General features: G+C 32.5%; 1 protein-coding gene across 3 annotated transcripts in view; it reads right to left on the bottom strand.

The window, feature by feature from the left end:
- LOC114330085 (b(0,+)-type amino acid transporter 1) overlaps positions 1–16,911 on the bottom strand; it is a 156,146-nt gene that overhangs the window by 79,309 nt on the left and 59,926 nt on the right. For all 3 annotated transcript variants that reach the window (XM_028279398.2, XM_028279400.2, XM_028279397.2), the window contains exon 3: positions 5,129–5,410. In XM_028279398.2, coding sequence (XP_028135199.1) covers positions 5,129–5,410 — 282 coding nt within the window. The remainder of the gene's footprint in view (positions 1–5,128; positions 5,411–16,911) is intronic.

Below are 16,911 nucleotides of genomic sequence, written 5' to 3'. Positions count from 1 at the left end.
GTTGTTTTGCTTATTTTTATTTACACAGGTAGTTGAACTTGTTACGATTTTCATATAAAATTGGTTATAACTTTGTAAATACCCTGTATAACATAACAAACCTTTTTTTTGTGATTTTTTGTGAAGAAGTTAACAGGATTTTGAAGTGTGTTCCATTTAAAAAAACATAAGTTTGGTCTGCCACTTTGTTATCGAACACCCTGTAACATTCTGACTAATTTTGTAATGTGAAGCTCAAAGGTGGATAAAATTTTTGTTATTAACTTATTGCTATCTATCACTATAGCGGATCTATTGAGCTTTACCCCACTAATCAATCACCCTGTACTTTAAATGTAAAATAAAGTAAGTACAACTTACCAAACTTAGTTTTTTCCTGATCCTCTAAGTTTTCAAAATCAGGGTTAACCTCCACTAAAACTTCACGTCATGCATTCCTTGTCGCATTTCGGTCTTTATACACATCCAATGTTTTGTCCCACAACACTGGTCTACTTTGTACCAGTGCAATTAAAAATTCCCCATCTATATTGTCTGCCATTATGTACGTGCCACTGGATTCACTGGTACTACACGACTAACTGTCGTTAAGTATGGAAGCACTAATTTATGCCCGTGGTTCACTGATAGCACGGCACAACACGACCGTCGTCCATTGCAGTGACATTGGACGACAGGCGCAGGCGAGGAGCAACGGATCGACAGTTAGTCGTGGTCGTCCTGTGTGAAAGGCTCCGTACATTGCTTTATTGGAGTAATGGAATGTACGACTAACTGTCGTTTCCACCGTTTGTCGTGACGATCGAAGTAGTAAAGTATGAAATAGGCCTAAGTAACTATGGGTCTGATAATCGTTGTATATGACTGATAGATAGTTTTAGGTTCCAGAATCTATATTTTCTACGTAAGGTTAAATTGTTAATTGTAAGAAATGTTTTCTTCTCGGATGAATCCATGTTTTGCTTGAGAAAGTTGCTTGTTTTACCAGACGGTGGCGAATGAATCTGCAGAAGGCAAGGAGAACTATTTGCCCAATGCAATGTTACCAACAGAATCGAGGAAGCTCAGATTATTTGGGCTGGTATAAATACCAATGCCTGTCCTGACTTAGTTCTTGTGGATGGAGGTTTTATGACAGGAGCAAGGTATATAACAACCATTTTATGTAGATGAGCATACCCCGCCCAAATAACTTGTCTGAGCTTAGTGCGACTCTTCAGAAAATATTGGACGCATTGGACCAACTTCATGGTCAAAATTTAATTACCACAATGCCAAGACGTATGACAGCTGTTCTAACGGCCAGGAAGAAATACTAGGTATAAAAACCTTCTTTTCAGTTTTCGAATAATACCATCTTCTTTGGATGTCGTGCTGGTTTTCAAGCGTTGGCTATCGTCATATTATTAAGTTAATGAAATTTTTCTCGGTCGGCACCTATATGGAACAATTCCTTCGACCTGCCCATTGTCTAATGTTACGTAGCCAGGACAGTTGTTTTCTTCCAAACTAGCGTTTTCCTTCGATGTTGCTCTGAATGGATCAACCGGAGTAAGCGATATTTAGGTCCTCTCATTATATGACCGAAGTATTTAATTTTTCTCATTTTTATGATGTTGATCAATTCTCGCTCTTTGTGCATGGTCTCTAGCACACGTTTGTTAGATAATTGTGTGCTGTCTACGGGATTCTGAGCATGCGACGGTAACACCACCACTCGAACGCTTCTATTTTGTTAAGATTCTTCATTTTTGTTGTCCAGGTTTCACATCCATAGAACAAAACGGACCAGACGTAGCACTTCAATACTCTTAGACGTGTGGTCAATGACAGACTTCTATTCCACAATACAGAACGCCAGCTAATAAAACTTTTTCGTGCAAGTTCTATTCTGATCGAAATTTCCTCATCACTTTCAACCTTGCAGTCAATCCAGCTATCCAGATATCTAAAGTGTTCCACCCTTCCCAGGATTTTGTTATCTAATTTTAGCACTGCGAGTCTAATAAATACTTTTTTCGTATAAATTGTGTTTCATACATGGTGAGCTTGAAACACGTTATTATCTAATGTACTATATCTTCAGCTTTTTTTGTTGGAATATCTTCTACAACTCAAAAGTAGACAATACAAGACAAAATTTAAATTCGCTAAGCATCCCTTTTTGAAAAAAACGATTTTTTCTAAAAAATATAAATTTCTGAAAAGTAACATTTTACATAAATATTTTGCAATAACTATCGTTGTAGTCGTCTTCAAAATGAAAGAAACGTTTATTCAAACTTCTATATTTATAGTACATGAACACAGCAATAATAAATACAGGGTGGGCCAAAGAAAAGAGTCCACCTCGATATTTGGCAGTAGTTAATAGATTTTAAGAAAATGTCGAAACAGGTCGATTTTTATTTTTATATTGCAATTTTTTCGCATATATTTCATACTAGTGACGTCATCTAGCTGGTAGCTCATTTCAAAGGGTGTTCAATTTTCTATTCAGTAATATAAACATTAATATCATTATTTATAAAAAGCGACCAAAAAAATATTTTTTGAATTAATTAATTGACGCAAAAAGAAGAATGTATTTTTAATTTATTTTACTCAAAATACATTGTACTGCTGTCAGCAAATAGAAAAAAAATGTTTATTTCACAAATAACCATTTTTTTGGCTTAAATTATATCACAAACAGCTTCTCACCTGTCTCTTGTGACAGTTTTACCATTTAATTTAAGCGAAAAGCAATGTTTATTTGCCCAATAAACATTTTTTTCTATTTTCCGACAGCAATAAAATGTATTTTGAGTTAAATAAATTACATACATTCTTCTTTTTGTGTCAATTAATTTAATTCAAAAATAATTTTTTTGGCCACCCTGAATAAATAATGATATTATTGTTTATATTAGTGAATAAAGAATTGGACATCCTTTCAAATGAGCTACCACACGACCCCTATTCCCATTTAAAAAATCATCGATTACGTCATCACGCTCAGATGTATGACGTCAGTAGTATGAAATATAAATAAAAAAATTGTAATAAATGATGGTTTTGCTTGTTTTCGATTCAGAGGGTTGCACACCCGCTAGACAGGCTGTTTCTACCATTTCAGGCGTCCTCAGTAGCTTTTGTTAGCGTTAGAGGTTGAGAGGTGTGCACACTAACAAAAGCTACTGAGGACGCCTGAAATGGTAGAAACAGCCTGTCTATCGGGTGTGCAACCCTCTGAATCGAAAACAAGCAAAACCATAATTTATTATTTTATTTCCTTTACTCGGTTTGAGTACTGAAAGTTCCTCTGCTGTCCTTTTCCTAGACGAATGAAGGCGGAATGTGATCGTTTCCCTTTCGTTTTCTATATTCGTCGTTTGCTGTCTTATTAAGTGAAAAAATCGCAGATTAAGGATATACCAGTAAGAACTTTCAACGCGAAAAGTCTCAGGTTTAAATCACTATTTACCATTTTAATTTTTATTAAATTGGTGGATTCAGCATCTGAGACTCTTCAATTTGTAAAAAAAATTGTAATTTAATAATAAAAATCAACCTGTTTCGGCATTTCCTTAAAATCTAATAACTACTGCCAAATATCGAGATAAACTCTTTTCTTTGGCCCACCCTGTATAAATAAATACATATCTATTTTTTTTTCTTTTATCTACTAGTTTGCAAATAAAAAAACTGCAGCGGGTGGAGGATATGCGGGAGGGTTCAAGAAATTCTTCAGAAATTTCTGAAATTTATATATTTTTTTTAAAATCGTTTTTTTTTCAGAAAGGGACGCTTAGCGGATTTAAATTTTGTCTTGTATTGTTTACTTTTGAGTTGTAGAGGATATTCCAACAAAAAAAGGTTGAAGATATCGTAAATTAAATAATAACATGTTTCAAGCTCACCGTGCATATTTTTATAGTTAATGTTCCTCCTTAAATCTACACCCAATCTATAAGTGACATCTCCAAAAATGTGTCTTTTTCTCTATAAAATAGGAGCGGATCAAATTTTTTGTGCCTATAGGTGTATAAACAAAAAATATGATAGTGCATGTACATATAAATTGAGTATGTTGTGTATGTACATGAGAAAACATAAATTGTGCATGGATATCAAACCATAACTTTACATCGCCACCAAAACTAATTCCTGTCCAAAATAATTTTTTACATAAAATTGTTTAGATTTGTCTAGTTTATTAAATTTTGTACAATTTACACTGCATTATAAAAATTATCTTGAGTGTATAAAATCGACATCAAATTTATGCAATCTAAAAGATAAGTTTGAATGAATCACATATCTCAAATTATTTTCTCTTGATGTTGCAGATATTTCTTTCCTAGGTCTATAAGTAAGTACAGAATCAAAAATGAATAACCATTTTCAATTTCGTTGCAAAACGAAAACACAGCCGAACCATATTCTAGTCCAATCAGAGAGTGCCGCAAGCACCCCTACCGGTTTCGAAACTTATTAGTCTCTCATCAGGAGGCACCTATGCCATCAGGAGCAGTTGCCGCTAGGGCATCTATGCCATTTCGTTCGTTGCAATCCGGGACTGCACGCTGGGGTTTGTTTTGGTTGGATCAGGGAGAGCAGCATATGTGCCTCCTGATGAGAGACTAATAAGTTTCGAAACCGGTAGGGGTGCTTGCGGCACTCTCTGATTGGACTAGAATATGGTTCGGCTGTGTTTTCGTTTTGCAACGAAATTGAAAATGGTTATTCATTTTTGATTTACATTTACTCTGTGTGGAGTATGAAGGGAACCATTCTCGTTGGAACTTTACCGCGCTGAGCAGATGGGACGTGAATTGTAAATTGTAGAATTCCCTCATCTTCCTTAGTCTCAGCATCGGTTATGGCTTGCAAATTGGAGAAGTCTCGGAGGTGTAACCAGAGAAGGTTCCCATTGTTTTCATTCTGGTGGGATGTAGAATAGCATTATGTTGTTTTATATGCCATTAGAGTGAAAACTTAGTCTTTAAGTACAGGATGTTTCATTGGGAAACGAAAATACTTAAATGGCGAATAAGGCAAATTTTAGAGGTATAGAAAGTTCTATATCTCTAAAAAAACACCTGCTAAATGTTACACTAAAATGTTATATGTAAAATGGATTTACCTAAGGCAACCAGGGCAACGATCTTATATACATTGTCGCTCATTTCTTCTTTATTTACAAAACATAAGGATTCGATGATCGGTTGACACAAATATTGTGAAAAGGTTAAAACCAAAATCGCAATTTCAGCAGGTCTAATGACTAAAATCATAATCCACGAATAAATAAACGCTGGCAAATGTCCCCAAAACTTGTGTAGAGGACCAAATGAGTCGATGAAGTATGCATATTCTGATCCGGATCTAGGTACGAGGGTACCTAATTCTGAATAAGATAAAGCACCTAGAACAAAAAAAAATACAAATATGATATATGTTTGTTATATATCTATGTGTAAACACATATTTAGCCCGATCAAGGAACAATCTGACCCAAAAAAAATAAAGAAAGGATGAAAATTTGGGAATAGGTAGTTGAAATTGTCTATTATTATATAAGAAAAAGTTTACAATTCTACATCTCCTCCATTTTACAAAAATGGAGAGGAATACACCCCCCCCCTCTCGAAGATGAAAAAAATACATTCAAAATAAGACCGGAATTGGATAAAATGACTAATTCTTAACAACTCTTTTTCTATAGAGTTTTTTCACTAAGTCAATACTTTTTGAGTTATTTGCGAGTGAATATATTCATTTTTAACAACATAAAACATGTTTTTGGACGGTTTTTCGGAGATAACTCAAAAAGTATGTATTTTAGCGAAAAAAATATTCTTAGCAGAAAGATAGCCCATAAAAAATTGAAAAAAATGGTGTAAACTTGAAGTCTGTAGACCCAGTAGAAGCAGAGTTGCAGCTAATGAAAAGAAGGTTCTTCTTCGTCAAATTCCATATCGAATATTTCAATGTGAAAGAACCCAAAAACGGAGCACTTTTAGGGGAAAATTCATTTTTACTTTTTTAAAGTGTTTAAAAAAAGGTTTATTTTTGTTTTTAAAAAAACTTATAATATTAGTCCAGGGCGCATCTGTTTTGAGATGGACGTTGAGAGGTGACTCAAATTTTTTTGCAGAAATTGCTTGAAAATAAATCAGATAATAATATGTGAGTATCCTCCCTCTCAAAAAGGTCCGGAACATTGTTTAAATAATCAAAATGTCAAAAAATGAAGGAAAAATTCGATTTTTGTCTTCGTTTTTTGATTATAACTTTGAAACTATTCATTTCTGAGAAAAGTTGTACTCGCACAAAAGTTGCGTAATTAAATTTACTACAATATAGAATTGGTTAAAAATTTAAAAAATAGTCATCCTAGTTGGAAAATAGCAATAATTGCGAAAAAACCATACAAAAACAAGTATTCGCATTTTACGTTTTTCAACCATTTATGCTACACTTAGGACCTTCACATTTCACCCCGAAAAACTTTATGATACAGTAAAACAATACTATAAATTTTATTAAGATCGGTTTAATAGATTTTGCAAAATAAATTATGCAATCCAGCTTTCGCAAAAAAAAATTCATTTTTTCAAAATGTTACAGGACTGAAAATAAAGCAGATAGCAAGTTGAAATTTTTTTTGCTGTACCTTTCATTTGCAATTTACAAAATTAAAACCGATTAATTACCACGACGTCAGGAAATTTTTTAAATAAACATTAGTTTTTGGTGCTACGCGCAGGACAGCGGTGTTCGATTCACACAGGTTGATTTCCACCAAAATTTCTTCCAATCTTTATCTAATATATTATTTTCTTACTCTATATTTTGTTGTATTTTAATATTTTAATTCCACAAAAATTAAACTAATTTTATTATTGTTTGTGAAATATTGTTTAAACAATTGCATATTATGTTTAAAAATAATAAACTTTTATTGTCTTAGTTAAAATATATGAACAAAGAAAGTTTTTGCTAATTAAAGTGTTATTTCAAAGGATAGAGTATGTGTTTTTATTTTGCAATAAACAAATTTATTTATTTATATCGAAATTTAATAAAAATTAAAATGTATTAAGCATTATCAAAGGTCATTGGAATGTCCAATCAGAGCAAACTATCCGCTGTCCTGCGCGTAGCACCAATATTTAATGTTTATTTAAAAAAATTCCTGACGCCGCGTTCTTGATCGATTTAAATTTTGCAAAATTGCAAAGGAAAGGTACAGTACACTTCTATAAGCAAAAAAATTTCAACTTGCTATCTGCTTTATTTTCTGTCCTGTAACATTTTGAAAAAATGAATTTTTTTTGCGAAAGCTGGATTTCAAAATTTATTTTGCAAAATCTATGAAATCGATCTTACGAAACTATCAAATATTGTTTTACTGTATCATAAAGTTTTTCTGAGTGAAATATGAAGGTCCTTTATATAGCATAAATGGTTGAAAAACGTAAAATGCGAATACTTGTTTTTGTACGTTTTTTCGCAATTATTGCTATTTTGCAAAAAGGGTGACTATTTTTTAAATTGTTAGCCAACTCTATATTGTAGGAAATGTAATTACGCAACTTTTATGTCAGTACAACTTTTCTCGGAAATGAATACTTTTAAAGTTATAATCAAAAAACGAAGAAAAAAATCGAATTTTTCCTTCATTTTTTGACATTTTGATTATTTAAACAATGTTCCGGACCTTTTTGAGAGGGAGGATAACTCAAATACTATTATTTGATTTATTTTCAAGCAATTTCTGCAAAAAAATTTGAGTCACCTCTTAAAGTCCAAATGTACTAATATTTTTACAGATGCGCCCTGGTCTATATTAAAAGTAAGTTAATTACGCTCAAAATATTGTTGGTCCCTTTTATTTTTTGGTAAAGAAATCCCGAAAATCACCCCTAATTAGCATCACATATAAATTTTAACATTACCACTTCACAGGTTACTTTGTCTATGTATTATTTATATAATCTGTAAATTTCATCGGTTCAAAGTGCTTCGTTTTGAAAAAGCTGTAGTTAAAATGTCTTGAACGAGTAACTACTCACGAGTTTAGGCAAATTTTGAACAGCCATAGCATAACCAATTTTTTCTAACAAGAAAACAAAAAATCAAAAGTATTCAGAAAAGCAAAACGCACATTTTATTACTTTTTTAGATTTTTGGTATTCCTAATTGTTTTTAAGTTAATTCCATAAATAATTACGATTTTTTTTTCAAAATTAAAAAAAAATGTTTTATTTTAAACCCAATTTTTTTCAAAACAACACTTTGAACCAATGAAACTTATAGATAATATAAACAATACATAAATAAAGTATCTTGTAAAGCGGTAACGATTAATTTTATTTGAGAAGCTAATTAAGGGGTGATTTTCGCCTTTTTTTACCAAAAAATAAAAGGTACCAACAATATTGTGAGCATAACTCACTTTTAATGTTAAAAGTTTTTTTAAAAAACAAAAATAAACCTTTTTTTAAACACTTTAAAAAGTTGTAATGAATTTTCCCTGAAAAGTGCTCCGTTTTTTGGTTATTTCACATTGAAATATTCGATTTGGAATTTGACGAAGAAGAACCTACATTTCAAAAGCTGCAACTCTGCTTCTACTGGGTCTGCAGACCTCACGCATACACCATTTTTTTTTTTTAATTTATTATACGCTATATTTTTACTAAGAATATTTTTTTCGCTAAAAATACTTACTTTTTGAGTTATCTCCGAAAAACCGTCCGAAAACTTTTTTTTTGAAGTTATACTTCTTTACCGGCGATATGAGGGTGAATTTTTATATGTTAAAACCTATGATCCCGGCGCATGCGCATTATAACTTTGTTCTGATTGGATGTTCAAATGACATGTCAAAAATTATTCAATATGGTGGCTGTGGCACAGCTGTAGTTAGATTATTTATGGTTGTTGCGTTTTAAAATTTGTGTGAAAAGAAACAACAAACAAAAGTTAGTTAATAGTTATACTGCCAAATAGTTTTCATATACCTATATTTTTGGACTTTTGGACTATTTTGGACAAGGAAAACTCATTCTAATTTGGTAAGTAGTTTTTATTATAATCATATTGTAATTATACATTTGGATTAGGTTGAAATACAGTAGAGCGTCGATTATCCGAACTAATTGGGGGACATAGGTGTTCGGAAAACCGATTTATTCGGATCATCGAACTACAATATATTGATACATATTTATAGTCATACATATTTATCCACAAGTGAATAAAAGCCATATTTATATACCTACATATTTATTTATATCTTGATAATGACAACTAGCAACTAAACAAAAAAGTGCAGTCTTTGCAACAACATAATTATTTTTGGATACAATATTGAAGAAAATTGAAGATATTTTAAGCGTCAATTACTAACGCTTGCTCGGTATTCGAGTGCGGGACGCGGGAGTCGATAGTTAGAATAAGCGGTCGTTCGTTTGATCGACGTTCGGATAATCGACGCTCTACTGTACATTTATTTTCTCAAGAATGGGGATTTTAGAGAGAAATCCCAAATTAGGTCCGATTTTTATTTTTAAATTATGATTTTTTGGCGTAGATTTATTTATCTAGTAGGTATATAATGCTTTGATTTACATACTTAATTTGATTACCAACAAAAGTTCTACCAATCTTCATCTAATATATTGTTTTCTTACTGTTTTGTTATATTTTAATATTTTCTTCCACAAAATTTAAACTACATAATTTAATTATATTCAAAACAACTGTCAAACAGTAAAACGTCCAGTTACCCTATTTTTCCACATGACAAATAATGTGGAATTGGACGAGTGAGTCTAGGCTTCGATTACGAATCAAAGCGCCACGAAATTCACGGGTTCGATTCCCGATGCAAGTTTTTATTTTTTTTATGCATTTTATGATTGTAAGTATATTTGTTATATATTTTTTTTTCAGAAAATGCGTATTTAAAATTTTTGCCGACAATTATTATCGTTCAGAAATCATTTTTTCTTTGTGGCATTTTTCAATGTGTTTGTGTGCGTTTTATTCTTTTATTTTTTAAAAATTTTGGTATTGTCTTAAAAATCACATAATATGTAGTAGAAGTATAACTTCTTACGTGCGTACAAAGTACACACACATTCTTTTTTTTTTGGTTAAAAACGAATACATTCACTCGCAAATACCTCGAAAAGTATTGACTTAGTAAAAAAACTCTATAGAACAAAAGTTACTTAGAATTAGTCATTTTATCTAATTCCGGACTAACTTTAAACGTATATTTTTTCACCCCCGCGAAAAAATTTTTCAGCCCGTATTTTCCAATTTCTGTAAAATGTAGGATATGTAGAATTGTAAACTTTTTCTTATATAATAATAGACACTTTCAACTACCTATTCCCAAATTTTCATCCTTCCTTTATTTTTTTGGAGGTTTTCGTAAAATTTTGCGTTCCCTGATCGGGCTAATTGTTACGATAGCTGACCGAAAACTCGAGTAGTCTCGGTAGTACACGATGGATCTCCCCATTTTGCACTTCCTGTTCGCGATTTCTTAAACAGATGGTTTCTTAGGTGATAGATTGGGAGTGGCTCCAAGATCTCCAGATCTTGCAGTATTTGTTTTTTTTTTCTATGGGCTTACTTAACAAAAGTTTATATCGATAAACCACAAACTTTACAAGATTTAAAAAATGATATACAACAGATCTACAAGAAGTTTGTCGGCGTCAATTCAGTTTACTACCAAGAGGAAGTGGGTGAAGTGTGAATATTTAATTTAAGCGAAAAGCAATTTTTATTTGTCAAAAAAACATTTTTTTTGTTTTCTGACAGCAGAAATTAGAAGAAGAATATCTTGATACTCTGTAGGTACACGAAAGGAGTAGATAATGTTTTTCAGAAATCAATATCGTAATCCGATTTCTAAATACAGAATGTCCTACACACGATAGATAGGTATTTTTTAAATACAATGTTTTTACGTTTCTTCTTCTTCTTCATGTACCATCTCCTCTAAGAAGGTTGCCAACCATCACGGCAATTCGCACTTTCGATACCGCTGCTCTAAAGAGATCAGCAGAAGTGCAATTAAACCAAGCTCTCAAATTGTTTAACCAGGAGATGCGTCTTCTTCCGCGACTCCTTCTACCCTGTATTCTTCCTTGCATTATTAATCGTAACAAGTTATAACGCTCGCCCATCATAACATGTCCCAGATATTGTAGTTTTCTGACTTTAACTGTATTTAAAACCTCTTTATCTTTTCCCATTCTTCTCAACACCTCGATGTTCGTGACTCTATCCACCCAACTTATTCTTAATATTCTTCTGTAGGCCCATAACTCGAAGGCTTCTAATCTGTCCGAAACATCCTTCTTTAATGTCCAAGCCTCCAACCCATAGAATAATACGGAGAACACGTAGCATCTCAGAAGTCTTATCTTTAAATAAATTGTAATGTCCCTGCTACAGAGTACTTTTTTCAGTTTGTTGAAAGCATTTCTTGCCTGTCCTATTCTTGCTTTAATCTCTTCTGTGTACTCATTAGTTTCATTAATTATTGTACCCAAATATTTATATTTTTCAACCTTTTTAATTTGTTCTCCATGTATTGTTATGCTTTCTTGGCGCTGCTGAGCTTTTGTGATTACCATAAATTGTGTCTTTTTGTGTTTAAGGACAATTAGGGACAATTAAATTTCACACTATAGTAAAATAAAAAATTTAAATACCCATTGTATACTCAGTGACATTAGAAGTGTTACACCCAGAAGGAATTACTTCTGGAACTTCATTTTTTGGCAACATTTTCATCAAGAATGAAACGATAACATTGGCAAGACTTTTTATTGACATGTAATCAAAAATAAATTAATAATGTGTTTGGCGACCCCTACCTGAACACACTCCTGTACACGTCTAGGCATTGACAAAATGAGATGATCGATGTCTGCTTGTGGCACATCGTTCCAAGCAACTTGAATTTCATGGATTAAGTGTGCCAGAGTCTGTGGAGGATGGTGCAAAGTGGACAGTCTCCTCCCCATCATGTCCCACACATGTTCGATAGGATTTAAACTAAGTGAACGGGGCAGCCACGACAAAAAATTAACGCCAGCTTCTTGGAGAAAGTCCATAGTTCGACGAGCAATATGTGGATGCGCGTTGTCTTCCTGTAAAAGGGCGTTTTGACGGCGATCTAGATGAGACAGTAAAGTGGTTTCTAAGATGTCATCAACATAACGCGCATCCATCATACTGCATCGAATTAACAAAAGTGGTGATCGGCTATCATAGGCAATAACCCCCCAAACCATTATTCCAACTGTCCTGTGTAGATGACTCTCAACAGCAAACCCGATATCTTGTCGCTCTCCACGAAGGCGTCTTAGCATCTTACGACCATTATGCATACCTAAACAAAATTGCGATTCATCGCTGAATGCTGCATTATGTCATTCTGCCACCCAATGCTGCCGTTCTCTGCACAAATTCAAAAGTTGATGACAGTTGTCCGCAGCCAAAGGAAGCACTCGTCGTGGTCAGAATGAAACCAGTTCAAAGGCTCGAATGCTACGGTATAGGGTACGTATAGTAACAAGCCTACCTTCTACTCCAAACCATTGGTCAGCGATTTGACGCGTAGTAGCAAAATGGTCTCGCAGAGCCAGGAGTCTAAAGCGCCTATTTTGACGCCCTGTGGTACGCCTCGGTTGACTAGTTGGTCTTCTTCGTGTTTCTCTACCTTCGTTTGTCCACACACGACACACTTGCATAACTGTTATTGCTGTACAATTAACACGACTGCCAATTTCGCGATACGACAAACCCATATCTCTATAGGCAATCATTCTACCCGTACCAAAATCGCTAAAATGGTGGTAATTTTGGTGTCTTCGAACTCGAGGCATATTCTTGCACTGAATACAATTGGACAGAGGAATAATAACTAAAAATTTCTGTACCAACCGGTCTTCATAAATTGGTTTTTTCACAAAAAAATTTAAAGATAAAGCTTCATTTTAACAAAAACTATAAAAGATAAAACATTGATATTGTTATCATAGCATGCTTCAAATATAGTCATTGTGCTGCCAAAAAATTAAGTTCAAGAAATGATTCGTTCTGGGTGTAACACTTCTAATGTCACTGAGTATATTTTGTTCAACTTTAAAGAAAAAAGTTTAGTTGATATTTTTGAATAAAATTTATTATTCCTATTAGGGAACTTGCACATAAAAATATTTTTGCATAAAATTGTTAATTTATGTTTAAAAATGATAAATTCAAAATATTACGTCTTAACAATTAATAGTGTACGTACAACAACTGATTATAATTCCGCGCCCGAAATTACCGTTTCAAACAACTTTAAAAGCGCGTGCTTGGGTCTGACGTCACCAACCATGATATTTACCACTGTTCTCGTTTGGCTACTGCCTAGTGCCAGACGTGCACTCTGCAGATAATATCTTGTAAAGATTTTCATGCATTCATAATATTATTTTTAGTTTAGGGAAATACATTTTTATTTTACAACATAGGTATCTCAAATGCCAAATTATATTATAAAGTTTGAACAAAATTAAATATCTACATTAATATCATATGTCTTAAAAAATGTAAGTACATAGATACTACTAAAAAATTACTTATAAAAAGAAAAAGAAAGAATGTTTTATTATAATATATAAATATATATTTAGTTTAAAATATGAATTTCATTCTCACAGAAAGAAATAAAAAATATTTTATGGATGAAACTTTATTTTATCAAATTTTTATTCCATTTATTTTTAATAATTATTTTCAGATCCAAATAGATGCGGGAAAATATTTGCACTCCAAAAGTCTTGTGCTATACTAATCAAACTGTCGATAAGATCTGCGTACTATTCTATCCAAATATAAGTAAATTTTGAATTATTTTTAAAGTGTGTATCTGGTACGCAAAATCAACACTTTTTTCAAATAGAAACATTATTTGCAACTGTACTTTTGCATTGTACATTGTAACATTAGTTATTTGGTTGTCTATTGGTTATTAAATGTTCCAAATATATGTACTTCTGGTCGTAATATTTTGTAATAAACAAAACTAAAACCTATAATTTATAAATATTTTAAATTCATAACAAAGAAGAAAGAAAATAAAAATAACTTAAAAATAAACAAAACTTTTAGTAATATATAAAAGTCAGAGTAACTAAAAACTATTCTTATAAGCAATTTAAACGTGTTTATTAATAATACTTATAATAGGTACCTACTTATTTGCCTCCTCGCATTTCTCCAATAACTTTCACTGCTTTTTATTAAATTTGTCACCATGAAGACATCAACTACTGTAGATTGTCAGATTAACTTTTTGAAAAACCCTAGTCAGTCATATTATACATTTAAAAACAGTACTTTATAAAGTAGCACTCAAAATGATCAATTTCAGTTTGAAACTAAATATACTCATTATGGAACTATACAAGAACACAATTACCTTGGAATTTCCAATTAAATAATATGATTAAAATGGAATTAATACAATCCCCAAAACAACCTTTTTTTGAACTTTTATTTACAATCAACTTCTACATGAGAGTAAATGTGAATGAATTTGTAAATAATTCGAAATATCCTAGCGGCTTTGTTGTCGACTCATAGAAATCTAGCAGGTAGACGTGGGTCGTGACGTCAGACCCGTTTACGCGCCTCTGAAGAAATTTGAATTTTATAGCTTTTTCAATGTCTCGTAATAAGCCTATGGGTTAACAATATTTGTTTTTTTGCATGCATGCGTTTTATGATCATGTTACCTTATATTTTTTATTATTTTAATATTTAAAAATATATGCAAGTTCCCTATTATCGCGACGTACGCGATCAAAACAAGATGTGACACACTAGAAACCAAGAGGATACTGAGAACATCAGAAATGAGAACGTTGGGGTCAATAACTGGGAAAACACTGAGAATACAGGAAACACGACAGAATAAGAGATCTCTGTAACATACAAGATATAGTACGGTGGGGAAGACAGAGAAGACCAGAGTGGAATCAGCATGTGACGAGAATGGACAGCGAGAGAATAGTCCGTATAGCCAGGGATTCGAAGCCAACAGGCAAGAGAGCAATAGGAAGGCCCTTTAAAAGGTGGCGAGATAGCTGGCAGTCAACATCACAACTACGAATACAAGCTCAAAATCGGTTAAGAACAGGCCAAGAGACCTAATATAAGAAGAAGAAAATTCAATTATCAAAAGTAGTAGTCACTTTTTTAATTGCGAATATTCTTCTTCTTATTGTGTCGTCTTCTAATGAAGGTTGGCGATCACTAGGGAGCGGATTTTATGCTAAATGCATATTGCATGCATATTTCGCATATTTGAGAACTTCACTAAATTTTGCATATTTTTAAAGAAACATGCATATTTTGTGCCTATTTAAAAACATTTAAATCAAAAAAAAAAATTTAAATTTTATATTCGACCCAAAATATTTCCCCGCACAGGCTGTCGTATCTATTAATTCGAGAACTACTAGGTCTGGATCCCGCGTATGAAAAAAAGTTGATTAATAGCAAGCTGAAAATTTGTTAATAGCTTAAGGGTGTCTAGTCGGATAAACTTTGATATATGGGAACACTGGAACAGGGGCAGTTTTAATTGTGGAACAGGTTAAAAATTTGGAACGGTCAGACCACGAAAACGGCACATTTATTTTGTCCGACAGAATAGACTTAAACTCTCCGAACAGAGATTAAATTCTCATGCAAAAATCAGACTGCTATTTATCACCTGTCGTAATTCCTGTCATTTGACATATTCTACATGTTCCACTCATTAAAACGCCCATTTGGTCATAAATAGCAATCTGATTTTTGCATGAGAGCTTAATCTCTGTTCGGAGAGTTTAAGTCTGTTCTGTCGGACAAAATACATGTGCCGTTTTCGTGGTCTGACCGTTCCAAATTTTTAACCTGTTCCACAATTAAAACTTCCCCTGTTCCAGTGTTACCATATATCAAAGTTTGTCCGACTAGACACCCTTAAGCTATTAACAAATTTTCAGCTTGCTATTAATCAACTTTTTTTTCATACGCGGGATCCAGACCTATACCTGAAGAGAGACGGCTCATTCACTGCCTTTTCATTTTTTTTAGAAAATACCCGATCTTTACACAAAGTACTTATAGTAGTTGTTATAGTGCTTATAGTACGCCGTTATAAAATGATTGTAGGATGTTATGATGATGAAGGATGGTTTACCGAAAAATCAGAATTTTATTTACTTTTATTATATTTAGTACAATTTATATCCCAGTTAACTAGGCACCTATAATTCTGGTGATTCTTTTAAATCCCCTATTGTTAAGAGTATTTACACCTTTAACCATAGTTTTACGATTTTCTAACGGAAATTGAAATATTCATGCTTTTGATCAGATCCCGTCTTTAAACGACTTTAAAACTTTGGAGGACATATTTATGCGAAATTTTTAATGGGAATTTTGAAATTGATTTTGTTGCAGAATTTTCGGCTTTAACAAGTTATTTTAAATATGCCCCAATTACTGCTGTTGATGTTAAAAGGAGTTTTCAAGTTAAAAAAATATTTTATCTGATCAAAGAAAATGTTTCCTCGTAAAAAAGTTGGAAAAACATTGTAGTGAATTATAATCGAAGATATATATATATAGTGATATTGTTGTTTTATTTTAAATAGGTAACTATTGGTATCAGTTTTTGTAAAAAATGTAAATAAATTGCATATATAAAGAATAATGATTTTATTTGAAAGATAATAAATAAGATTGCCGGCCCCCCTATAAAAGAACCCCCTAGAATAGAATAGAACAGAAAATTTGTGGTTTCTCGAAATGCGCATTTTTTGAATTTTTGTGCATATCTTGCGCATA

This window comes from Diabrotica virgifera, chromosome 2 (genome assembly GCF_917563875.1).
Source record: "Diabrotica virgifera virgifera chromosome 2, PGI_DIABVI_V3a".
Lineage (NCBI taxonomy): Eukaryota > Metazoa > Arthropoda > Insecta > Coleoptera > Chrysomelidae > Diabrotica > Diabrotica virgifera.
Note: the sequence above shows the minus strand (reverse complement) of the source record. Positions and strands in the feature narration are given on the sequence as shown.